This window comes from Hyposmocoma kahamanoa, unplaced genomic scaffold, assembly GCF_003589595.1.
Source record: "Hyposmocoma kahamanoa isolate Upper Pololo Valley unplaced genomic scaffold, ASM358959v1 66, whole genome shotgun sequence".
NCBI lineage: Eukaryota > Metazoa > Arthropoda > Insecta > Lepidoptera > Cosmopterigidae > Hyposmocoma > Hyposmocoma kahamanoa.
The window spans coordinates 25,785,768-25,813,163 of NW_020653854.1; the positions used below are offsets into that span (position 1 = coordinate 25,785,768).

Below are 27,396 nucleotides of genomic sequence, written 5' to 3' on the forward strand. Positions count from 1 at the left end.
AAAATACTAACAACCTAGCAGACCTATGTTATTACAAAGGCATTGACTTACAATTATATGGACGTCGGGTCCGCGCTAAAAAGTGTCCGCACTTGTAAGGCGCTAAAATCGTATACAGAGCGCCAAACTCCGCTTTGGTCTTCATTTGTTCGACTGACAGCGCGATACTGCGATGACATTACAATTTAAATTTCGAGTAGGTTGACTTGGGACATTTTTTTCGTGGTTTTTGTATTCGATCCGTCGTCCATTTATTTGTAAGTCAATGTACAAAGGACATTAAATTGATAAATGTATATTTTGTGCTATATAAGGTATACATTGCTACCGTCTGGGATCGACCTCGGAGTATTTCCCTCTGCATCTCATAGCATTGAAATGTATACCTTATTCTAATTGCAATAGCAAATAATGTACATTGATATATTTAATGTCGAAGAAGATCGACAATTCATAAAAAAAACTTGTGAAGTTTGCAATACGCATTGTTGCCTAATGGGTGGTCGATGAAGTGAAAAGTTAAAATCGTGTCGTCAAGAAATCATCGAATTAGTAATTTAATGATGTCATATGACGGGAAGAAAAGTCGTGCGTGGTGGTAAGACACACGTCTACCCATAACAGTTGCTATGCCACTCAGATCTTTAATCGCAAAGGTCTGAGGGCACTGACACTGCAGCCGCCACCTAGAGACATAAAATTGACAAGTCCCATGTGCCTGTAATTTCACCAGTAAACAAAAAAATATATAGGTACAGTTCACTGGACGAACTCTGTCACAAGAAGCTCTGCTGTTGTTAACAACTTTTTAACGCAAAAAAATTGCTAATTCATAAAATATTTTTCAGTCAAATTTGTTTTTGTCTGTATTTTATACGAAAAAAGTGTACCTACTTTTTCAAGACGGTTAAAAAACAGTCCAAGATTTGCTTGCTAACAGTGAGGCGTGGGAAGACGCGTGCAAGCGTGAACCAAAATATCTAGCTGACAGTAACAACGTGTAACATGACATGACGTATGGCACCATTTACATAATTACAACTTTAATTTCAAATATTTAAATTACATATCATTCAATTGGATAATGATGTTATATACATTTTATTAATTGGATCCTATTTTAAGGATTTAGTGATGTTTCCTTAGTTTAATAATAATAGAACAAAGTACATCACACAAACGTCTTTTTTAACCAACTTAAAGAAAGGATGAGGTTATATGTTCAGCTGCATGTATGTTTTTAAATTACTCCGTCAATCGTGGACCGATTTTGAAAATTCTTTTTTTGTTTCAAAGGGTGCACTTTTGTGGTGGTCCCATTGTCGCCAAGTCATAATCTGATGAAGGGATCCCATGAAAATCGAAGAAAACCCTCAAATTCTATAGGCATGTCCATGTATTCACCAATTATCTTTTGGAGCTACTCGAGACGCGTCAGACAAATACTATGATTAAAATGTAGGGAGTTTCAAAAAGGTAGGGTCTGAAAAACAGCTTAAGCTGAGACTCTATCCTTTTTATCTACACAGTATCTATAAGTGATATTATTTACGACTAAATTGTTTTGTAAATGTAGGTAAATAAAGTTCTTTATTATTATTATTATTATTATTAATTTCTACGTCAATTCTGCACCGATTTTGAAAATTCTTTTTTGTTTGAGAAGACATACTCTCGAGGTGGTCCTTTATGCTGTTCCGGGTTCGTTTCAGCTATCACATATTACTAATTATTTTCCGTAAATAAAAGTCGTCTTTTCACTTGACACAATACCTACTTACGTGTAATCAAGAAATCGCCGTCACCATGGCAACCAGAAAAGAACGTATAAAATGTACAAAGGAGTCCGTAGCAGTCCCATTGTCAACAAGACAGAATCTGGATCTGCATTGTAGTTGATATGATCGCGTAAATTCGTATTCTAAAATATCTTAGAAGAAACCACTCGTTCATCATTGATAGTTGCGAAGATTCATCATTCAATTTTGTGTGGCAGTCATCTTGATTGATACTTAAATATATACGGACAACTGCACACCAGACTACACGTTTTTGTTCGAAAATCGCCTCCAGTGCAACGGAACAAGATACGTCAATGTGTAGCTTGATGTGCTGGCGTGTGTACAATATCTAATTATTTGAAAACAAAGAAACACCTGGATTCTAAAGCCATACAGTAAGTTTGTAAACTTGCATTGGTTGGCATGGTTGGCACCGACTCCATACATAAATAATTAGATACATGTACCCTTAGAATAATAACGCATAGAAACCTAGTCCGCACACGCTAAGTGAGGCAAATTGAAGCGCGCCCAAAGGGCCTACACGAGCGGGCGGGCCTTCAGTACTCAAGGTCAACTTGCACCGCGAACAGATCAAGAATTTTAGCTAAAAATGACGAAATGTGCGGTAAATGAGTGTAAAAATACGTCAGACAAACATAAAATAGATACTAACATCACGTTCCACAAGGAAGTAACGCGTTTCAACTTGTATTTTTATATAAAAATTCACTAAAACAGAAAATTAACCTACTACTAAAATTAGCCTACATGAATTTGATTTTTGCCTCACTTGTGACAGTTCGTTTGATATGAAACTATCATTCTATGCGTTATTATTCTAAGCATGTACCTACATATTTTTTTAGTGGTAAGATAAAACGTCAAACCGATCAGTAGATAGCACATACCAATAATAATATTTTACTGAAATAATAGGTCGTAAATGGGTTTGGACAATATTTTTCACTTTGTACTTATATAAATAAACCATAAATATAAATAGATTGATAAATATGTAATTATAATACCGTGAACAAAACAAAATAAGATAAAAATAAATTTAAAGTATTATGTGCATTGTTGTCGTTTGGAATAAATCTGTATTTTGTTATTTTTTACTTTTTAGTGTTTAAAAAGTTTGTTTATTAAATTTTGGTTACCGAAATGTCCACCTACTAATGAGAGCCCAGTGGAAAAATGGTTGTTTTCCAATGGAAAAGTGGATGATTGGAGTCTGTGTGACCGCATGTGCCTTTGTTATCGTAGCAAGTGACGGGGCGAACAAATAGTACAGTGATTTTCAGGTAAGTTTTTTGTACTCAATTTTGGTGACAGTTTCTTCTTATTTAAATACATATTTATAGAATATCATCATAAAGTATTATTTAATATTCGAATGTGGTAACCTGTAATATTCTTTATTTATTCTTAAATTTCACGCTAGTATATGCGAGTAATTGAATAATGAAACTTGTCACCAAAATTTAGTACAAAAAACTTACCTGATAATCACTGAGTACGCTTGGTAGTAAGCGATACGCCTATCCATAGCAGTTGCAGTGACAGGCGTGTCGCTTAACACCAGGTGCACGATTTTATTTGTCCCGTCACTCGGTAACATAAAAAAAATCTTTTTTAAAGACTCGTGTTCATAAGCTGATATAGACGTTAAAAGAACCAAAAAAACAGGTAGTATAAATTGTCAGACCCAATACCAATTATTAAAACGCATTGGTTATGCATTTGGCTCCCCTGACTCAAACCGGAAGTGAATTTGGTGCTATTTGAATTAAAATATGGATACTACTTCCCTACCGGAAGTGACGCACCTAGGACGTATTAATATTTTACGCACATTACTTTAACCTTACTTTTTTTGGTTACTTTATTTTTATTACCAAGTGTGAGTAACACGATGATGTTCACCTAAATGTCATCTGCCTACTTTTTTTTGATACCATGTGACGAGACGAGAGTTAGCAACTGCAGTGCCAATATGAATCTCAAAGATCAGAATCGAGACATAAGGAGAGACCCAGCGAGTGCTAGATAAAGAGGTCTCGAGTTCAATTCCCAGTACGACATATTATACAAAACGAGGGTTTTAATTGTATTTTGTTCGCGTTATTGCCCTGGAATTGCAGCACCAGCAGAGCTCCTGGTGTGTGTGGTGAATGTGACCATTACTGCATTCCGGTTTTGAATGGTAAATGTGTTCCAAGTTTATGTCTCAAGGTAACGATTGCAATTGTAGTCCTCTCTAAGTGGCACTGCCACTGTTATACGAGCAGCTAGGTGTGTCGCTTACCGCCAGGCGCAGGATTTGTGCATCCCGTCCCTTGATATAATTAAAAAAATTACCTAGAACAGAAAATCCCTTAGTTTGATTATTGACGAGAACTTTGTCCTTCGAATTCGTGCTATTGTAAAACAGTATTTATTTCATATAATCTAAAACGTAATCATTATAGAAATATTTATTTTAAAAGCACCTGCTCGACCCACGTCTATGCATCATTCGCTAACGAGTGGCAAGTCGCAGCTGACCAAACACTAAACGTTCCCTGTGACTCAAGTTTCGTTATGCACTAAGCAAGTGAAAACATGTTTATATTAAAGGGAGATTATTAAAAACAACAATGCCTGGTCTACACACGTGTTCTGTAAAGACGTCCACTGAAATTTTTGAGTTTTTTAACCGTTATCTTGAATTATTTGGATATTATAATGGGCTTAAATATCGTAGTACTTATTGCACGGATATAAAGCTTTTTTGACCATCCCCAACTAACGACAGATATGAAGCAGGCCTAAGGCAAAATTTCCAGGCTAACGTGTTTTCTGTTTAAGTTTTACGCTTCTATAGTAAGATTCCGGGTGATATTCAAAATTTGCCGTTTACGAGGTTTAAAACTATATATACAGTGAACCAAAAACTTTATTCTACAGGTGAATGACAAAATTCCGTTGTACTGACCCGCTTAGCTTTTGCTGGTATTCTCGGCCTAAGATGTTTGAAATAAATATTGTAAATGATACATGTATTCAAATGTATGTTTATAAATAACAACTCCTAGAGTTTCTTGATCATTCTTCTCAGGCGAATCTGTCGATTTCAAGTGTAAATTACTTACGTACCAAAAAAGATTATCTGACTTTAGCATGTGATATCTTGAACTATATAGCTCGTGTCAATTTCGTTCTATTTAAAAGGCAGACTTACAAAATTCTTAGAGAATGTTCGCCTTTGAAAATTGTATGAGAGCCGTACGTCCTTCTTACTTACTACAAAAATGTCAGACACGACATTTAACAAGAAGAGCCACGGTATAACACAAGCGTGTTTAACAATCCTGGGGAGGTTTTAATTAGTGCCAGTTCACACTGCTTCAAAAAAAAAACAACTTGGTGTATTTCAAAGCGAGAGGAAGTACATGACTTGACTTGTTTAGAACAACCATGATCTATCATCGACGACATTGTCATTTCCTACAAGTGAGATAACGGTCATATTATTGTTTGCGTATTTATTAAAATATAAAACCCTTACAATTACTCGTACTAAGAAGAGAAGATTGTTTACTTACCATTAAAGCCGGGTTTTCACTATGCGAGCACGCTAGCACTGAGTCCACTCGGATGACTGCTCGTAACGTGTAAACAGGTGATCCGAGTGCACTCGGACGTCCGTTTGCAGGAAATCGAACAAGGTTTTATAGAATTAATTCTTACAGATACCTAGTTTGGTATTCTAAAGTAAATAAAAAAGTATTCTAAAACAAAGTTTATTCGTAATCAATGTGTAACATAAGAATTGCGCAGCCAAGTGTGAGTACGTGTCAAAACGCGACTTACAACGTGACATTGAAATTTAGTTACGATGTCTAAACACGGCCGTGCATTGACTTAGAAATTTTGCAATATTATATCTAAATACTGTTCTTACGTGTTGTCAACCGAAAGTAAGAATCCTTTTTCCAGTATAATAATAAAATAATAATTAATAATTAACGCACACACTCAACATAGCCCCGCACTATGGAAACCCTGTGTCGCGGGTACCATGGACACACACATAGACAACCACAAATTATACCCAAACTCACGAGAGAAATAAATGTAGGCCATACAAATATTTCTCCCGGTCCGGCGGAATCGAACCCGGGGACCTCTGCGTGGCAGTCCGGTATGGTAACCGTTCGGCCACGGAGGTAGTATACATGTCTAAGGTCACATATCTTCCAGAAGGTATCCCAGAATGCAACCAAGAGATTAATATAGGAGATGAATAGCATCAACACGCTGTATAAAAGATTTTTCTTGTGCCAGAGAACCACATCAATGCCTGGTCTCAAAGGAACTTAGGAAATTCCCTGTACTACGAGTATCAGGGCAACTGAATTCATTGGCTCTGCATAGAACACCCATACCAAAACCAGTATAGAGAAAAGCACTTTCCATTTTGTCCCACCGGGAATGGATCCCGGGAACTCTTCATCCAGCATGCACATATTCATATTCATATCTTTATTGCTTGGCCCATGGTTTCACATAAGAAGTTATAAAATATAAAACTGTAGTCACACATGTGACATCCTGCAAAGGCGCCGGAATTCAGGAGAGCCCTACATATTATGAATTACAAATATAAATATCTCTACAAATGATTAATAATAACTATTTTCTAATAACATGAAGTTAAATAACATTTAAGTATTTATTATTTATGGCCTAATCTATTTAATGATTAGGAACATGGCACTTAACGTTTGGTAAATATTTCGTCTAATTTATAAAATGCGTTATTGAAAAGGTACTTTTTCAGATGGGCAATAAATGTCGATAATTTTTCTTGGTTTTTTATCTCATTTGGTATGCCATTATAAATTTGAATTGCCATTACACACACGCACAGTATAAACTTCTTCGTTTTTATTAACATGACCTTCCCCAAGTAACGCCTGAATCTATGAATGATCTTAGGCTGTGAAATCAGCTGTGCGTACAGTCTGTACGGACTGTCCGCGTGCGGGCTATCCGTGTGCGTTAAACCCACAGTGCTCTGAGTCGAGTATTTAATTTAGTGCGTATATTTACGGAAGACAGACATCTATAATGCACGCATGGGTAGCTTGAAGAAATAAGAAAGAAAGAAAGAAAAAGATGCTCTAACGCTATCCTACTCCGCTCCGGTGTTTCGCGCGGTGTTCTGTGCGGATTTGTCTGCGGACACATCTGCACAGCGCTGACACCAGCCCTATATCTATTGCTATGTAAGACAGTGCCTTGAACTACCCAGAACACCACCTTTTAATGACTTCCGTGGTCAAGTGGCTTGCAAATCAAGTGGTTTTCATGGCGTCGCCGTCTTGAGGTCCCAAATTTGATCCCCTGGCGGGTCAATGCAGAAAAACTAAATTTCTATATTGTCTCGGATCTCGGTGTTTGTCGCACCGTCGTTGTTTGCGATTTCCGTAAAACAAGTTTTATTTATTTTGGAATCAAAGCAAGGTATTTGATGTTGTCTAATATTTATTTATTTGTTAATGAAGCTGAAAACCTCCGTCAAATCCTTTACATTCCGAGTATCGAGTACTCTGTTATTGATTGTAATAGTCTGATAGTTTATTTTTTATGCTACGTATGACTTCATAAAATCATTTTAAACTCTGCAAAAACTGTAATTGTAGCATATTACCATCGTATCTTTAACTACCAATATCATTGAAGGCATTCTTGTTTTCAAATCTGCTACCAATACTAGTGAGGGGACAATTAAATCTCCCTTGCAGGCAAATTGTACCAGTTTCATACAAGTTTTTCTACATGGCAATTATATTTTGTTTTAGTACGATGTTTTCGGCACGCTGTAAGCGATCAAAACCGGAAAAAAACTCCTGTGTTTAACTTTTTTAGTAAACGACCTGTTTATATCTGCATATTTATAACTGTACAAGGTGTGGTCTGAGGTGTATCGTATTTAAACAAAATATTTAATTTTGTTTTTTGTAAAATAACTAATTTCTTTTGACTAATTCGTTCGTGTGTTCACAGATTTATAAGGCGAGTGTCAACGGGCAAGTTGGAAAGGCCGACTAAAGCGAACTTACTAAGATCAAATTGAGCACGTCCTAAAGACCAGGTTAAAAGTATCCTTAATTGACGAGCACTGATGCGTGTTAATGTAATTAGTCTCCCTGAATCATAAGTCTATAACTTCCATGCACCTGTAATTTGACCAGCAATCGTACCCTTCAAAATCGGTACGCATTAATTAGGCTGCCTTTCCACCAGAGGTGTGCGAAGTATCGAGGCAGTGCGAGGATGTGTAGCGGCGCTGTGAAACGGTGTGACGTTTTCCACCAAAGCTGTGCGAGGATGCGTTACGAGCTCTTTCCAGGTCTGCGCGGGCGGGGTACGGCGTGGTGGGGTGAGCGGTGGCAATATATCAGTGTTAGTTAGTGTCATACTTTCAGTAGGTCTAGTTTCCTACACCGTTTTGCATGCATTTCTCGCTATTTTGTATGTGCAAATACTTAGATCCGCTAACCCTTTTCCGCCGGAGCTGCGCTAAGCGAGGCTAAGACAACCTCCTCCTCGCTTCGCTACGTCGCACATAAATAAATAAATAAATCTTAACATTATAACCCAAGTGTTAAAATTAAAAACCCATCATTTTGTTAACCCGTTTCAGCTATCACCTCATCGTAATAAGTCTTCATCAAGAACCGTCAATCTACATCATTTTAACATGTTGTTCGACCCAAAAAATATATAATCACTACTCGGAAGCGATGATCGGGTCAAAGAAGCCCATGGCCTCGTGGAGGAAAGCGAATGACCGCCGAAGCCGAACCGGTCTCGTACGAATACGAAACACCTGTGGCAAATTCGGATACGAGAAACCCGAAAGGGGAACAAACTGAACGATGACTGGATTTCAAAGTACATTTCTGTGTATATAAATTAATGGAGGCAAATAATAATATATTTGTATAACATTTTACAGGTCGTATTTAATTGTAATTGACGGTTTAAAATTAATAATATAATAATATGCCAGATAACTATATCAATTTTAGTAACAGTAGAAGAGTTCCTTGAGAAAGAATTCGTCCAGGGAAGTACAGCCACCTTAGCTATTTCTGTCGCCAGTTATGAAGGGTAAGGGTACTGGTGAAATTACAGGCAAATGGGACTTGTCAACTTACGTCTCAGGGTGACGGGCGCAGTGGTAGAGGCTCTCAGGTCTTTGCAATTTAAAGATCTGAGCGGCGCTGCTACTGTCCACGAGGACAGACGTGTCGCTAACCACCAGCCGCACGACTTGTTTGTCCCATTAAAACAGGTCATAATTTCTCAAAAATGTGCAAAATTTTATTTCAAATTTACTATGAATTTTTCCAACTCGAATTGGACCAGAGTGGAGTAAATACTCGCCTGAGAGGAGACCCGTACCCAGCAGTAGATCGTATAAATGGATTACTGTATAAATGTAATCTACCATTAAAACGAGATTAATCATTGAAATCGAATTCGTTTCTTACTGTCTTTCTCCTTAATGAGATGAAAACTAGATACTCGTACGTTATAATAACATTTCGCGGTCGATTTGACCCGCAAATGTTTTCAATGTGATTTTAAACGGTGAAAGAGTTGTCGAAACCTTTTTGGCATTTGTTTAGTACTTATATCAAAATTTGTAAAATTAGCTTTAGCGATCATAATCAACTCATTTATACTTCCAACTGCCGGACACGGATCTCAGGCGAGAGTTTAGGCCATACTTTGTGAACCTTCTTTAACGTCCAGGGGGGTGATTCACGTAATCAAACCGTTACGATATCGTAGCGACTTAGTCGTTGAACCGCTTTTTCGTAATCACGTGTGACATTGAACGACAACGAGTCCAATTTTAAAGTCGTTCGTTCCTTCATACGTATTCTGCTAAAATTTTGACAGCTCTTTCAATATTTTCGATGCTACTCATATCAATGTTCGTTCAAGTGATACGTGAATATCGATTTTGGATAGGAATTCGATCGAACGACTACGTAACTTCAACGATATTTTGATAGCTTGAACTTACGTGAATCGCACTAAGGTCTCTTCACGATGTTTTCCGAATTTCAAATTAAATTACGCACGTAAATTTCGAGAAACTCATAGGTGCGAACCGAGATTTGAACCCACGGCCTCTGTCTGAGCGGCCGAAGGTCAAACCATTAGATTATCACGATAGTGAAAAAGAAAGATATTAGAGATATTCTACTAATAGATAATACGGTGATAGCCCTTTGTAGGAACAGTCGCTTTGCAGTTAAGAGGTCAGTGTTTCGAGTCTCTGAGGCGGCATGCATCTATGGCTTTTTATTTCTACGTACATTAATATTTACGAGCAACACCTCTCGCTAAGAGCATTTGCGTAGGTACTACGTCGTACTTATGTCGTTTAGTAGCAGTAGAGCTTTTTGTGAAAGTGTTCGTCCAGGGAAGTACTGCCACCTTACTTATTTCTGCCGCCAAGCAGTAGTGTGAGCATTACTGCGTTCCGTCTTAGAACGCAGTAGAAGGGTAGGGGTGCTGGTGAATTTGCAGGCACATGGGACTTTTCAACTTATGTCTCAGGGTGACGGGCGCAGTGGCAGTGCCCCTAAGATCTTTGCAATTTAAGACTCTGAATGTCTCTGCAACTGTTATGGATAGGCGTGTCGCTTACCACCAAGTGCACGACTTGTTCGTCCCGTCACATGGTGTTAAAAAAAAATGTCTGAAATATTACAGGGATCATTTTATCTCTAGGTGCACAAGCGACATCCAAAGTGGATCCGAGATTTCTAGATTTATATAGTCTCGGATTCAGAACGATGGGATGGGATGGGATGGCAAACGCGTTAATAGTCAAATAAGGAAGTCACCACATATCGACAATGAGTTGCATTAAGTCGGACAGAAAAAAAACGGTATATCCATGTAATAAGAGCGAAAAAGACTGTGCGTTTTGCGTCGGCGGTCCGAGCGGAAGCGAAATGCCCAACGGTTTTTTTCGCCCTTGCTGCATGAATATAAAGTTTTTTTCTAACACGTCCAGGGAAGTACTGCCTTCTTACCTATTTCTGTCGCCAAACAGTAATGTGATCAACACTGCGTTTCGGTTTTGAAGGTGCTGGTGAAATCGCAGGCACATGGGACATAACTAATGCCTCAAGGCGACGGGCGCAAGGGTAATGTCCCTAAGATCTTTGCAATTGAATGCTTTGAGTGACACTGCAACTGTCATGGACAGGCGTCTCGCTTACTGCCTTAGGCGCATGACCTGACTTTGTCCCGCCACATTTAAAAGAGTCCTTTTTTTGTTATCGGAAGGTACTTTAACTTTAACTCCAAGCTCATAACCCTTCCAGGAAAACAAAAACCTAATTTTCAACTCCACCAACAAAATAAAACTAAAATAGCACGCGTCATTAGTGACCAGAGTCCGTAACGACCTGCATTTGACCCCTCTGAGCCCTCTTCGAATGCCCAAAACTGCCCCAGACCTTAACATCCCTGAGTTTTAAACGAGGGAGATCAACCAACCGTGTTATAGGCAAGAGCTTGACAGTTCCCGTCCAGGTATAAATGACCTATGAAAATATTCCTCAAGTTACCAATTATTACTGCAGGTTTTTTAATTGTGTTTAGACTTGTTTTGAGGTCTCATTGCTCTTGACTAATTATAAGCTGTTGTGATGATATTACCTGTAAAATTCTATTCTAATTTTTGGCGCCTTTTCTATAATCTGTCATTGTTTTGCTATCATTCGATTGTATACAATCTTTTCTCGTTTCTACACCTTGAAATCAAATCTACCGTCCTAATCATAACTACCGTAATCGACATTTAAATCGAGTTATTAACATCTCTGGCATCTGCGAACCGAAGTCTATAACACCCCTAATTTGTTTTTTTTATATCTTTTTTAGTTTCAATTTTATTGTCAAGCAAAATCAGAGAAATCGAAATTATTTACTAACAAAAAATGCATTAGTCAGGAGGCGGAGGTCAGAAATGTAAACGTAAAGTTTCAACGTGTAGTACAATAAGCAAATAAAACAAGAAAAGTAACATAGTTGCAACAAAAAGATATGTATGTAAAGACTAATTTTTTAAAAATCCCTATTTCTCATTAATTTCATTAAAAACCGCAAATTTAAAAAAATTACATGTTCAAGTCAATCATCAAAGCGGAACGGTAAAGGTCTACTTATACTAGTTAAACGAAACTCTACCTGTATAAAAAGTACCTGTATACAAAATCCCAGTCCCTCAATTACATTAAAACAAGTATAAACAAAGTGGAATTTTCCATCCTGCTCTAACAAGTTTGAAAATACGTTTGAACTATTGCTGTGTTCCTCTTACGCGCGTTGAAGTCTTTCGCTCCTGGCTTTGCGAATGCAGTATATTTGAAATTTTAAGAAAGCGATTTTAATAAAAAAAAGGTTTATTTAGTTTTATAAATAATTGTGAAAGTTCGAAATGGATTAAAATTTTGTAATTTGTTTTTATATTACTCTAGAAAAAGATTAGAAATAATTTGAAGTACAGGTAAAACTGCTTTACATAATATTGATTGTAAAAAAAACTTATTATGCTTTTTTTATTGCTGTTAATTCTTACGATCTTTATACCCCTGCGATTAACATTATGGGCTCTGGTTTAGGGTCCAATTCCTGGTATAATCGATTTGGGAAAAAATTTTTCTAAATTGGCTCTGGAGAGGGTGTTCTCTAGACAGTACCTAGAAGTTAATTTCGTTGCTCTGGTACTAAGAGTTCCAGGAACTCCCTATCTTGTGACCAGGTAATTGGTGAGGTTGTTTGGCATATTATTACTATTATAATATTGTATTTCCATGAGTTTTTATTAGAATATGAATAAAAAGCCAAACACAAATGCTTTCTACGTCTTCTGAAAGTTTTCGATTGACTATAAAATCGTTGCTTTTGAATTAAGGCTCCAAGGGCTGGCGGGGAGAAGTACGGTGTGAGGAGAGGGATCGAGATCCACTCCGGCGCAACCGGATCGAACCCAAGCCTCTTTTAGGAGGGAAAATGTACTCCCGCTTTGTTTCACTGCATTTTGTAAAAAAATATCGCAAAACTTTATATAACTATGATATACTACTATTTTTATCATGCTTTAGTGATATGGCAGTAAATTGTTAAAGAAGACTCTTATTCTCAAGAATTAAGAATACTGTTGGATAGTGCATTCACATATGTATTTATTGTTTGTAACAGTAAATTACTTTATCACTGATATATTTCACAAATTAAGAAATTATTGTTCAACTTCAAGGATGAAATTGTTAAATTATCTCTAAAAGTCAAAGAATTATAAATTTCAAGTTACTATTAACAAAACTATCTATTGCGTAGTTTCACATTAACCTTGTATTCATCAATGAACAATTCGCAGAACACGATACCTATCTTCTTGTCTGAGAAATTTATTCTCAAACTTCTATTGAATGGAAAATTTAAACATTGCAGAATTTGCTGCGTACCTTCTGTATTATATTTTATTTTCTTCATACATGGTATATGTACATTATGTAATTACACACAAGTCTTAGACGAATGAAAGTACAGTGCTGTATATAGAGCCAACGCGAAAGGATTTAGATCAAATCGAGAAAGTTTTTGAAAATTCCGAAATACGTGGTGAGAAGAATAAAGCTTGTGTGGAAAGATTGGTATTGCTATCAATTGTACTGTCTGAAGAGGACAGCCACGATGAAGTCTTTGGGTGAAGTTTAGGTTTTTAAAAAGACTGGAGTGCGTAATGGAAAGCAGAAGCCTTGTATGAAAACATTACTGGATTCAAATGGTGTAAGAGAGATTTGTATTCCGAGCGATGTTATCCGCCTACCACAACAAAAGCATGTAAACAAAATATCACCTATAAATATGTGACAAATTTATCACATTTCAATGTCATAAGTTAAAAATCTTATTATCCCTTAATAATTTGTTTTAATTAGTGACATACTGTCATCTACTGGAATCAGCGAACTGAGATCTACAAACGCCTACAAGTGTTTTTTTTAATATTCTATGTTTAAGTTTTACTGTTAGATAAAATTAACGTAATTGACATTCTTCAAATAATTTTTGCCAATATTCCGAAAGTTACCAAAATGCATAATGCAAATATGAAGTAAATAATTACATATATACTAAAATGAAATTCTTAAAAGAAAGTCCATTGTTCTACAAATTTTATAGAGTTATTAACATTAACATGAATATCACGCTTGTTAGTCAAAGTGAAAGATATCTCTTTAATATACCACTAATGTATTTAGACTACAGTGATGTGTGTAGTCGTATAAGTGCTAATGTTGAGCATGGATCTTTTCAACCGACTTTAAAAAAAGAGGAGGTTCTCAATTGGACAGTATTTTTTGTACATGCATTTGTGAACCAATTTTGATGATTCTTTTTTTATTGGAAAGAAGGCACTTTAGTACTGATCCTTTTTAAATTTGAAAGGATGGCAAACTAGGGGATGAATCCGGTTTCACGTACTTTCCGGTAACCGATTTCAATAAAATGAGGCAAATAGATGTAATTCCACACACTTTTGAGGTAGGTTTTTTAAGTTACAACTGTCTAGGACCGTGAGGTCTTCACATGCTTACAAAATTAACTATTGCATCCTACGTATTCTGTTATGTAAATTATAAACATAGAAACTAAATAGATACGTATAGAAATTACAAAATACGTGATTTTGATTTCGAACTTCAATTTCATTAAACATATTGCGATGTATTTGATTGATTAGATGCTTAACGCATTCATATTAAATTATATTTCGAAAATAAATACAATGTTTACAATATTATACTTTGTATACTTAGCAGAAGTACCAAAGTATATCATCTTGAACCTCTAGTTAGACTTCTGGATAAGTAACTAAAGAAAACTCACATTGGGTATAAAAAGGAATACAAAGCTTACCTTTGCACTGTGATACAGAGCACTGTTCTTCATAATTTTCGCTTTAGTCATTTTACAATCCGAAACATAGCACACATCACTTCACAGTTCACGAAAGTCGGTGTTTACTATGAGGCATCGAACGTGGGAGTGCTACGGTTGCGCGTACGCACGCCGCAGTGGCGCCGATGTATTGCAGCGGATAAATTGGACACTAACATAAACTGTAGTTTACTAGCGTTTTTGGGCGATCGTAGCGCCGTCTGTGATTTTACTAGAGAAATTTTAAGCTTCTCGTTTATATCCACTGTAATAAGGCCTTTGAAGAAATCTATTTTGAACGGTTTTCGAGGTCAAGCAACACTACCAATATAGAAAGATACTTCGTGGAATCTATTTTAAATGTTTATAGAGATCTAGTTAAATTTGCATTAGTGTTTACTTGAGGCTTTGATGCTCGTGTAGCGAAGGTTTTAACGTTCGGCCATTTTGTTTTGTCGTGACGTCATTACAGCCTGAGGGATGAAGAAGACTAAAACGTGTACTATTATAATGAGATGTCGGATTTGTAATTGGATATGTAATGTGTTGGGATTGGGATGTTCGAGACTTGTTACCATAGCTTGTTACTGATGTTAATTATGTATTTGTGAAGAAATTGTTAGTTGGATTATAAACATTATTAGTTAACATTACAAACGGACAAGGTTGCAAGATATTTATTCGATGAAAAATGTAGTCAACAATTAAAGCGTTATAGTATGTAAAGATCGTACATTTTACCAAAACCTGGTATTGGGGCTCGTACCCAATGTACGTAAATGTAGAATGTTCGTAGAATCTATGTTTGATGGGATTTGTAGGTTTCCCATAGTACTTTTTTCGGCAGAAGTTAGTTGATGTAAAATATTTAAGGCACCGCAATAACCGAAAGCGTTTATTGTACTATAATTATATACCTTTTTTCATGAAAAACCACAAACGTTCGTGGATTCTCTATTTGCAAAGTTTTATTGAAATCAGTTACCACAAATTCCGCGAAACCGAATTCTCATTATCCAATACTGAGGCACCCTTTTTCCAACAAAAAAAAAGAATCATGAAAATCGGTTCACACATATAATTAGTTGCTATATATGTATATATATATATATAGTCTTTCACAAGGAGCTCTCCTTGTGAAAGAGTTAACTTGAGTTGCTCCTTGTGACGCCTTACCTATTTCGGCCGCCAAGTAATAATGTCAGCTTTACTGCGTTCCGGTTTTGAAGGGTAGGCAAGGCATAGGCACACGAAACGTTTCAACGTATGTCACAGGATGATGGGCGCAGTGGCAGTGCTCCGCGGGGTCTTTGAGATTTAAAGCTCTGGGTGGCGCTGCAACTGTTATGGACAGGCGTGTCGCTCACCAACAGTCGCACGACTTGTTCGTCCTGTCACTTGATATATAAAAAAAAGGATGCCATATATAGTCGGATTTAGAATTTTTTAAAGTGGATTAAAAATACACGTATAATTGTAACATGTAAGCGGGGCAATGCGCGCGATCAGCAACATATTTAGTTTAAATGATGACATACTTAATATACTTTAATGTACGTTCTACACGTTCTGCGAATATTTTACACATTTCTTATTTTACTTTTGATGTAACATGCATTTAAATTAATCTGTTCATGGGCCGTGCTTAAATAGTAATATCGTAGATATTTAATTACTGGTGACGCTACAATAAGAAAAAAAAAATATAAAACCTCCTATAACTCGTGGAGAGCTGTGTGATAGGTGAGCTCGCAAAGCAAAAGGTACCCGTGCTACCACCGACCTTTATATCCGAAACTCTAAAGGCTCGTACTGCTTCACCTCTTCACATACGACCACCGATAACGACACCATGTAAAAATTTGCGTACACAGCTTATTGCCGGGCGGAGACGCGGATAATTAATTACAAATTTGAGGCGTATCATGATTTTAGATTTACGCGGCTTTGGGGTAGCATGGATTGGGATGGGAAAGTAAAAGAAGATGCGAGGTCAAACATAAACTATCTCGCGTTACCATTTAAAATTGCGTCACTATAGCACTAAAACAGCGAAAGATGTCATTACAGTTTTGCGGTGTGCATATATTGATTTAATATAAAAAGTTTAATGTAAATAATTGATTTTGTCAGTACGTTTTTCATATTTCTCTATGGAGAAGCAGTAGGTAGCAACTACACAGAAAGCACTTGGGGATAGCACTAGAAAGCCCGTCATTGGCTTTTTGAGATCCATATAGCGAAATTGGGTACCTCGAATTGTCTGTGTATTCTGACATTTAAGTTTACAGCAAAAGCCGTTACCAAGAAGCTTATTGTTAAACAATTCTTTTATGGGGGAACTGTGTGTTTTTACAATAAGATTACGGAGAATATATTAAGATTATCATTTCCTAAGTTTAAAACTTACATTAAAACTATTTTAATTGAAAAGTCATATTACAAAATAGAAGTGTTTTAGATAAGGAAGTATGGAAAGGCAAGAAGAGTCTAGATTCCAGACAATTATGATTTAAAGTGTATTCCCTGGAGTTTCTTGCTCGTTCTCAGGGAGGTCAACGTAGTGAACGAGCAGTAGTTTAAAAAATAGCTTAAAAAAATGACGTTTTCAAGTGTAAAAATTTTACCTATGAAATAAATGATTATTTGACTTTACTTCTTGGCCGATACCGAATTAACGGTATAATACAGTAAAATAAAAATAAACAATGACAAATAGATTAATGAAGCCGCTTTGCAAAGAAGGTGGAATAGCTATAGTGTCACTAGATCGCTAAGTAATAATTGTAAGTTTTTTATTTAAACGACCTCAAAAGTACGTGGAATTAATTTGCCAAGTTTTATTGAAATAGGTTACCGGAAAGTGCGCGACACTGGCTTCACTCCCAGCTTTACCACCCTTAGAGGTGGAATATTCTCTTCAAATTTTAAGGGGATGAATACTGAGCTAGCTACCCTCTTTCCAACAAATCTTCTCTCAAATCTTCTTTATTTTAAAGTCAGTTAAAAATGACAACCAAAGTAGTAAAAAAGTGATATGTAGACTTTGTTCGAGAATCAAAAGAATTACTCTAGTTTTTATTCCATGATTGATTGATGATTCCATGGGTTTTAGGGCTCGTGGAAGTTGGGAAGTCCTGAATGAATTAGGTCATCTGGTAACACTAATTGGCAATCACAATAAAGCTGGAAACTGAAAGAACCTTTTCTTCGCCAAACAAATCGCTGCCCTCAACTTGCATTTATTGTTAGCCCTTCTCTCCAGTACAATAAAATTCAAAATCTGCCAGCAAATATAAATAATAACGCATTTTACCTGCTTCAAATTTTTTTATTGCTCCGGCAGGTGGGCAATATAAAAAAAAAAAACAAAAAAGGGAGGCTCTGACCTTTCTGGAGATATACGAGCACAAACACCTTGCAGATTTAGCCTTGAAGTGTTGTTTTGGCGGTATGCGTAGAGACTTTACAGTGATTAGGGGTTTCTTTAATTGTGTTTAGCTCTATACCCGGTTATTTGCTTCTGGCCTACTCTAAACAAATTGGATACTAAAACTAAGTCATGAATTTAATCGGCAGGAAGTAATTCCGTGTGATGTAGAACGTAAATATGCAAATGATTATAAATAAATAAATAACGCACGCGCTCTCAGTCGCGCACTAGGAAAACCCTGTATCGCGGGTGCCATGGACACATAGATAACCGCAAATTACACCTAAGTAAATTTAAGCCATTTAAATATATCTCCCGCCCCGGAAATTGAACCATCCAGGATGGGAACCTTTCGGCCACGGAGGCAGATAATTAAATCCAGGTAAGCAACACGCCTGAAAGTGTTGAAACCCTAACTAGCCGTGAACAGGTTCACGGCAATGAAATGGGAAACTTCCGGTCCACAAAACTTATTAAAGAAGTAAAGTTTAAAGAAAGGGCTGTAACGATAAAAAGGTAAATGTAAAAAAACAGGTACAACAGTATAAAACACTCCCTACACTTTATCATTAAGGCACTTACCCCTAAATGGGCCGAGTAACTGAATTACAGAAATAGATACATAAAGGCTGTAATCTTACAAATTATTACACATGATTAGCTTATTAACAGCTCCGACTGTTGTGGCGGTCGAGCTGGGAGTGACTGTGGTACAAAAACAAAATGAGAAAGTGAAGGAAGATGGAACAATTCAAATTTAAAATTTAAATACATGTAAAAAAAAATGATAGGATACAAGCGGAAAGAAGCGATACAAAGAGGAGAGATGACGGTGTAAGGAGGTCACACCGTCACACGCATGTCCATAACAGTTGCAGTGCCACTCAAAGAGCTTTAAATCGCAAAGATCTTAGGGGTACTGTCACTACGCCGATCACACTGAGACACATGTTGACAAGTCCCATGTGCCTGTAAATGCACCAGCACCCTTTAAAACAGCAACGCAGTAATATTCACATTACTATTGGCAGTATAACCGCTCACGCGATGCGCTCCTCCTACCGCAAAATGGCGGCTGTTTCGCAAATTAGAAAAGCATTCAGTTTAAATACAAGTTTTTATAAATAAAAATTATTATTCTGCATTGCTAAATAAATACCCTCCGTACTACCAACAAAAACATCTCAAATAAAATGCAGGAATACACCGCAAATCCTTCACTTAAAAAGCACTAATGAAATTTTTGGTTTACTTGGATAAATATGATAATATTCCGTTTGAGTGGTTCTAACGTTTACCATGAAATTACTCCTTAAAGTATAGTTTATAAACATTTATATTCAGGGTAAACTTAAAAAACGCTACTTACGGTACGTTTTCAATAAATAAACACCGAAATCACCAGCCCAAACAATAACACACACGATTGTCGTGACGTATTTTTGAAGTTGTTTATTTTTTTAAATGACAGACCCAGGCATTAAAAACTTTATGGTTTTCTAGAGTAGTTACCGAAATAGCAATTAATATTAGTTCTTTTACCTGTTATAACTTCGATATCCGATAAATAGGTATAAAATAATCACCGGCACCACTAGGTGTGGTATGCGTCTACGGCTGCATGTATCGCGTGAGCAGATAAATAGTAAATGCGGCAGTAGTTCCCTGGACGAACTCTTTCACAAGGAGCTCTGTTACCACTAAAATTACATCTTCATCATCAGGTTTCGTCCGACTGTCTCTTCTAAGATCGCAATGCGGGTTGTGGACTGTGAACCTTTTTCAATACGAAGCTTATATCACCGAAAGCTCTTGCTAAACGCAACGTACGTAAGTAACTTAGAAATAACAGCCATGGCTACATGCCTCCTTAGGGATATGAACCGTTGATTTCTCAATTGAAAAATAACCGCCTTCCCACGAGTTACCATCGATCTTTTGTTTATAACATTAGTTTAAAGTTACAAACAAAAGAGCGTAGCAGTAGAGCTCCTTTTGAAAAGAGCGTGTTTCGGTTTTGAAGGGTAAGGTTGCTGGTGGAATTACAGGCTTATGGGACTTGTCAACTTATGTCCCAGGTACTATCTTAACATTGCAATTTAAAGCTCTTAGCGACACTGCAACTGTTATATATGCCGCCGTGTCGTTTTCCACCAGGCGCATGACTGGTTCGTCCCGTCACTTGGTAACATAAAGGCGTGTACACTACCATACGCATATTTTTATTGTGAAAACGTTACTTGACCTTTCTTTATACCAATATCTTCAGACACGCCCTAAAATCGCCAATGCAGTGTCTTTCTAATATAAAAAATCAATGAATATTATTCATACATAAGATGCCAATGTCGCAATGCCACTTTGGTCTATTGTAATGTCACCATACCGTGCTAGGGTTCCGTAAGACATTAAATTTAAAACATAAAAGCTTTTGGGTACAAGCAGTACCTTGGAGACGTCTTAATGTCTCTTACGCCGTCTATATCACTACTAGACTCGGTATTATTCTAGTCAGAATAAGTCTAAGTTGGCTTCATATCCTGGAGCATGCTAGGTCCCAGTCATTCCACTAGCCGACCACTTGTTGTCTTTTTATGGAGAGGGACATAATGCTTCTAGGGTGGATTTATTGTTCCTTCCTAGTTCTAATTCAAATTAAAAGGAGACATATCGACAAATTATAATTAAAAATTATTAATACAAAGGTCGAACACTTAGAAAAAATTATTTCGGTCCGGTCGGATTCGAACCCACGTCTTCTAGCAAACCGTGCCATTTAAGCACAGAACGAACCAGCGGACCTCACGAATTTTTCTATGTCCTTGTTATCGTATCTTTGTATTTGGTTTTTCAATGACTTTTTAGCCCTGGCCCAATCTATGAGAAATCTATGAAAGTATTTCGTCACCTAGTTAGATATCTTTACAGCTACCAGCCCCGGCTAGAGGTATCGCATTCACTGTATTTAAATTTTTATTTAATTGATATTCAATTATTTTTGTGAAATTACTCTACTAGTTTGTTATAATTATTAATACAAAGATCGAATTGAAAAAATTACTTCGATCTGTCTGGATTCGAACCGACTTCTTCTAGCAAACCGTGCCAGACGCTATGCCAACTAAGCATTTTTCTTTGTGTTCAATCTTTGTATTAATAATTATAACAAACTAGTGCAGTAATTTCATATAAAAAAATAATTGAACATCAATTCTATCATCAATTTTACCTAAAATACAGGAATTTCCTAGTTCAGGTACATGTGTTATTTTTACATTAAATCGCATAAGTAGTCTTTAGTTTTCTCTGTACATTATGTTACTGAATAAACAATTTTATTATTTTTATTTTAATTCAATAAAAATTTAATAATTATAATTCGTTAAGTATTTATGACAATAAGGTTGAAATTGAAACAATTTTTCCGGTTCTAAATCATGTGTGCTTGTTTATTCTAACAAACCAATATTTCTGGCGCTTCACAAGTCCTATGATCACGACTATATGAGATGGTTTTGGTGATTTACCAGTTATGTGTAATATTCACACAAACTACCCTATTGGTCGCTATAGTTACAAAAAATAATTGCCTTATCTTTAATTTACTTTGATGAACATGAGGTTGTTAATAAACAGGATTCATAAACCGGAGTTCAACTAACACTTAGCCAACTCTAAGAAATACTACACCATTACATATAGTAGTAAAAGTATCCATATCCCTTTGTCTCGGCGCTGCGCGCGCGCACGTGCGTAATACTCCGCTGTTCACACAACGTGGCGTAATGGCATTGTTATAAAGTACCACTGTTTAGCTGTGCTTTGTGAGATGAATATAAATTTGGCTGCAGTTTTGTATGCAAATAATCATTAATGGTCTATCCATTACATATTACACTTCTGGGCATGGGTGTCCAATAAAGAGAGAGTCCGCCAAGCCGCGCTGACCCAATGCAGTATCGACCATTCTCGGAGTAGTGTTCACTACTTAATTTCCGTGGCAATTTTTATTATTTAGATAGACAGATAAATAAATAATAATAATAATAACGCACACACTCAACATAGCCCCGCACTAGGGAAAACCCTGTGTCGCGGGTGCCATGGACACACACATAGACAACCACAAATTACACCCAAACTCACGAGAGAAATAATTGTAGGCCATACAACTATTTCTCCCGGCCCGGGAATCGAACCTGGGACCTCTGCGTGGCAGTCCGGCATGGTAACCGTTCGGCCACCGAGGCAGTTACTTTATTCACTGATATAACACAAATACAGATTAGGCATAAAAGAAAAAACATAACACGATTGTTATAGTAGTGAAACGGCGCTGACTCAGCATATGCCAAAGTTTCCTAAGGCGCTGGTTTTGGGTCAGGATCATAGATTCCCAAACTTCTTAGCTCACCGCCCTCTTAGACAAGATTAAAAAAATTCAACACCCGCCACCATAAAAAATAATTAAGAACCGTATTTTTTATATGAATCATCGAGTATTAACCAGAAATAGAGACGAAATGTCATTTAATTTGTTTGAAAACTATTCTGCCATATCATTACGGTGACAACTGCGCTCCGATTGGCCAGCCCGAATTCGAAATAATTGGCGGGTGTCGTCAATGGGTATCGTCGATTGTTTCACTTCAAAGTGACCAGTTAACTTGAGCTTTGCTACAATGGACGAAAATTGCAAAATTACATATTTAATATTTAATTACCGATGAAATGTGATTCCGTTTGTTTTGTAATTAGATGTTTTGCTGTTTTTCCCACACCACCGAATAGAACAGCACGGCATTGTTAGAGATATTATCTTTATTACAATAAATACAGAATATTTTTTGGAATATACGAAGACGTACACACAGGTTAGTATTGGCCTGTCTATATTTCAGTGCAAACGATAGTTGATATTTATAAGAGCTGTATCGCTAATGTGTTACCAGGAATATATGGCCATTATTTCGTCTCTATTTCTGGTTGTATGATCGATGATATTAATTTAACAAAAAATTACAAGGAAATAATAGGACAGCATCAACGCCACCCAGTTGCTTCTGAGGCCCCTATCGTCCTTCCCACTTTGGGAAACTACGGTCAGGACCAACGAGAGGGATTAAGTTATTTGAAAGCAAAAATATAACGCCTATGCCTAAAGTTATACATTTATACATAGTAAAGTGTAAATAGTGCATCTAAAATAACCTGTTTGACATGTGACAACCTGGTTAAATGTGAATATAATTACAGCTGTAGGAGTAAATTGTGATTGTAAAGAGGTTTTAAAATTGTATAATGTATTTAGTATATAATATAATTATACACATAATGTAAATAGGTCAAACCAACAACAAAATTCGATTCTAAGACAGAATATGTAAAAGAATAAAAATACACTACATAGATTTTTGAAGTGAGAGTAAGTGTAGCTGGTACAGCCATAAGTACACATGATTTAAGTATTCGATTTTTTATCGTGCAATATTATTTAGTATTCGAGTATTGTGTCGTGAAATATTCGAAATTAAGAGCGTTTACGCACTACGTCCTTTTAGAAATGACGGTCCCAAATATCACAGGGATGATTTTATTTCTAGGTGAAGTGAGTCCGAGTTTTCTAGGAATACGAATCCGATGCAACGTCGTTCTTTTAATTAAACGTTCAGGTATACTTTTCGTATTTTACAAAAAATAATTAAATATCATATTGGTGAAACATCGCAATAAACTTAATTACAAATTAATAAAGAGACATCTCCAGTCAGCTGCTGGTAGCCGTAATGGTACCTGGGCGAGTGAAAAATGGATTTCTCACAGATGGCACTACGGCAAGAAAGTCGTTCAAAAAAACCAAAACAATGATCTGCAACAAGCACACAGCTAAGTGCAGCTAAGTGCTAGATTATATGTAAAGAAATTAGATTTCTTTAGGTTCATATTATGTTTCCTTTGACGTCTATCGGTAAAGTAGAATCTTTTACCTTAAGGTACGGATAGATGGCGCTGTTCTAACAATATGGTGTTAATGTGAACTGTGGATAAAACAGGAGGGATTTTAAAAGATGGCAGTTTGTAAATAAAATGCAAATTATGTAATAAATAATGTAAAGGAATACCCTAGTAAATAAACTTTAAATGTCGTTTCTTTGTATTTTCAGGTAAATAAGTTTTAAGTGTAATTTGTACGTTTAGAAAGTAAAGTATAAAATAAGTTTGTAAACTTACGTTAGCTAATAAATCTTTGTATTTTCAGAGCAACACAAGAAGTTTATTTATAAATTGTCTTATATATATATACTAAAATTAATAAATCCCTACACATATACGCATTAAAGAAGTATGAAGTTGGATATAGAAAATGGTTACAAAAGTTATCCTATGAGAAGATGGAAGAACTCCTCGTTGGACTAGTTATCATCATGTCTTTTAATTATGAATAAACTACTTTACCTAAATTATTTATCTGCCTATACAATGGTTTTAAGTGCACTCTACTCCGCTATTTTTTTTCGCTCTTATACACACTCATAATACTTTTTTATTACTGCAAATGCACATATTCGTATCGTACTATTTAATTCCCTACCCACACGTTACGGCACTATACTACACTACTTTAGTTTTAACTGCAATCGAAGGATTGGTCATTTCATTTTACTATAACGCAGAATCTTCATAATACAGGTCTCGTACCTAGAATAGGTTATGATAAGTTAATTCTTGTTTGCTCATATAACCAATTTTTAAGTTTACAAATTAGTCTAGTAACTGCTGTATGTCTCATTTGAATAAAATTATTATTATTATTAAGATTTTTTCTTGTACTCGACTGAAGGTCGGATATTTGGAACTAGGTACGGGCCTAAGCCAAGTATTTTGGTTCGGTTGTGGTATTATGAGGGAGTGGTGATTTTTTTGTGGAGTTTGTTGAATCAGGTCGGACTATCAAGCATGTGTCTAGTACAAATTGACTGTTGTAGAGGTATGCAGGTTTTAGGGTGCAGATCTACCATTTTTAAGGCGGTATGAAGGGTTTTCGGTATGATACCTGTTGACGAAATTATAATGGGGACTGTCTTGACGGTTTCTTGGTGCCACATCTGTTTAATTTCGCCTGCAAAACGTATGTATTTTTGTATTTTTTCAGTGTGTTTCTGTTTTAAATTGTTTGTATTGGAACGGCAGAATGTATGAGGTAGGGGGTCTTTGTAGATTTATTATTATTATTATATCCATTTTAGCCTGTCGCCTCTCCCAAGGCCTGAAAGATTAATTTTGAATTAATTTATTATTATAATTATAGAAAAATTCGTAAGCTCCGCTGGTTCGTTCCATGGGTGTCTTTGTTCGCATAGCATCTAGCACGGTTTGCTAGGAGGATTGTTTTGGGTTCGATTTTTGTATTAATAATTATAACAAGGTAGTGGAGTAATTGCATAAAAAATAATTGTATATCGGGTGATAGTTCCTTAAACATTCAGTAAACCTAATTGACAATTACACTGTTTGTACCTAGAACAAGTCTACGTTACGTTGTTTATTGTAACTAGATTCATACCCTTTCGATTAAGGTTTTAACTTTTTTAACAAGATTAATTTTATTACCGGTATCTATAACGGCCGTCAAATTCAAATTAGTATTTTAAAACTTCCAAAAGCTTTTTAATAATATTATAAGCAACCGGAATTCACCCTTTTCTTTGTCCTAATTCTGTTTCATCCATAAATGTAATTTAATTTCACGCCTCGTCTTAAAACGGGATAAGTTTGAGTTTAGAGGTAATGTGTTGGGTTCCGTTGTCAACATTAGTCACCAACATATTGTTTTTTATTAATATGCCGCATGTTTAAACTTTCACGACCCTTTTACTAAAGTAGCTTAGTTTTATAACATCCAAAATGATAAAATTCAACAAATTAAAAAATGCGTGATAATTCGGGCGTTGCAAAACATACGTTAAAATCTTCGACTTAATATATTAACATGGCTTTAAACAGAGGCAAAATACGAAAAAGAAAATAATTTTTTTGGAGTTAATTATAAGTATCTCTAGTGAAAAGTAAAAAGTTTTATCGAAGACAGCGCACCGGGGTTTCGTGCTTTTTGGATAAGTTATTTGGCGAAACTAGCTGCCAGCCCTTTGGTCATGGAGTTTCCAACGTGGCGTACTGATAGCTCCTTAACAAGGAGAACCTTTTTTATTAGACGAGTAATATCAATGACGGGACAGACAAGCCGTGCGCCTGGTGGTAAGCGACACGCCTATCCGTAACAGTTGCGGTTGCTCATAGCTTTAAATCACAAAAATCATTGGGTATTGAGACAAAGCCAACGTGTCTATAGTTTCACCAACTTTAACGAAATTCCTCTTGTTACAAGGCTGATCAATGGTTGAGTTGATGTATTTGCGTTTTTTGTGGTCCTCGGCTGCTCCAGGAACAAATTTTGTGTCACCCTTGCTTACTTGGACAGAAGGCTCTCGAAAAAAGTGAAGGGACGACCAAGTCGTGCGCCTTCCAAATTGCAGTGTCATTCAGAGCTTTAATTGCAAAGATCTGAGGGGCATTGCCACTGCGCCTGTTGCCATAACACATAAATCAACAATTCCTATGTGCCTGTAATATCACCAGCACCCATACCCTTCAAAACCGGAACGCAAAAATGCTTGGCGGCAGAAATAAGTATGGTGGCAGTACTTCCTTGAACCAATTTATTCACAAGAAACTCTAGTGCTATTAAAATTTCCCGCCATCGATAGGGCTAGTACGAAAAGCCGCGACTTGCGCGAGAGTGATATAAAGCGGGAGATCTGTATGCGAGAATAGATGTATGTCACACTTTATGTCGCTCTCGCTCAAGTTGCGCCCTATTGTGGTAACCCTACTGTGCTTTTGTAATATTTTTCAGTAACTACATTATTTTATTATAATTTAGGCTACAGTAAATAGGTAATTTTAATCTTAGGAGATATTTTAGCCAAGTCTATGTCAGTTTTACATAAGAAAAGGATAATGGTTTAAAAACGTCCACCGACAGATCCCTAAACCCCAAAATAAAAAACAGTTTCGAACGGTAAGCGTATTACTCTATTATTTATAACATTCCTCCATGATTGAGGATCCAATTACGGCATCGTTCGG

General features: G+C 36.3%; 1 protein-coding gene across 2 annotated transcripts in view; it reads right to left on the bottom strand.

Moving 5' to 3' along the window:
• Positions 1 to 27,396, bottom strand: part of LOC113231979 — a 276,226-nt gene that overhangs the window by 103,263 nt on the left and 145,567 nt on the right. Inside the window, exon 1 of one of the 2 annotated variants that reach the window (XM_026466584.1) lies at positions 14,796 to 14,927. The exons of the other annotated variant lie outside the window; for it this stretch is intronic. Coding sequence (XP_026322369.1) covers positions 14,796 to 14,846 — 51 coding nt within the window. The 5' untranslated portion in view covers positions 14,847 to 14,927. Of the gene's footprint in view, positions 1 to 14,795; positions 14,928 to 27,396 lie in introns of those variants that run through there. 2 annotated transcript variants of the gene reach the window in all.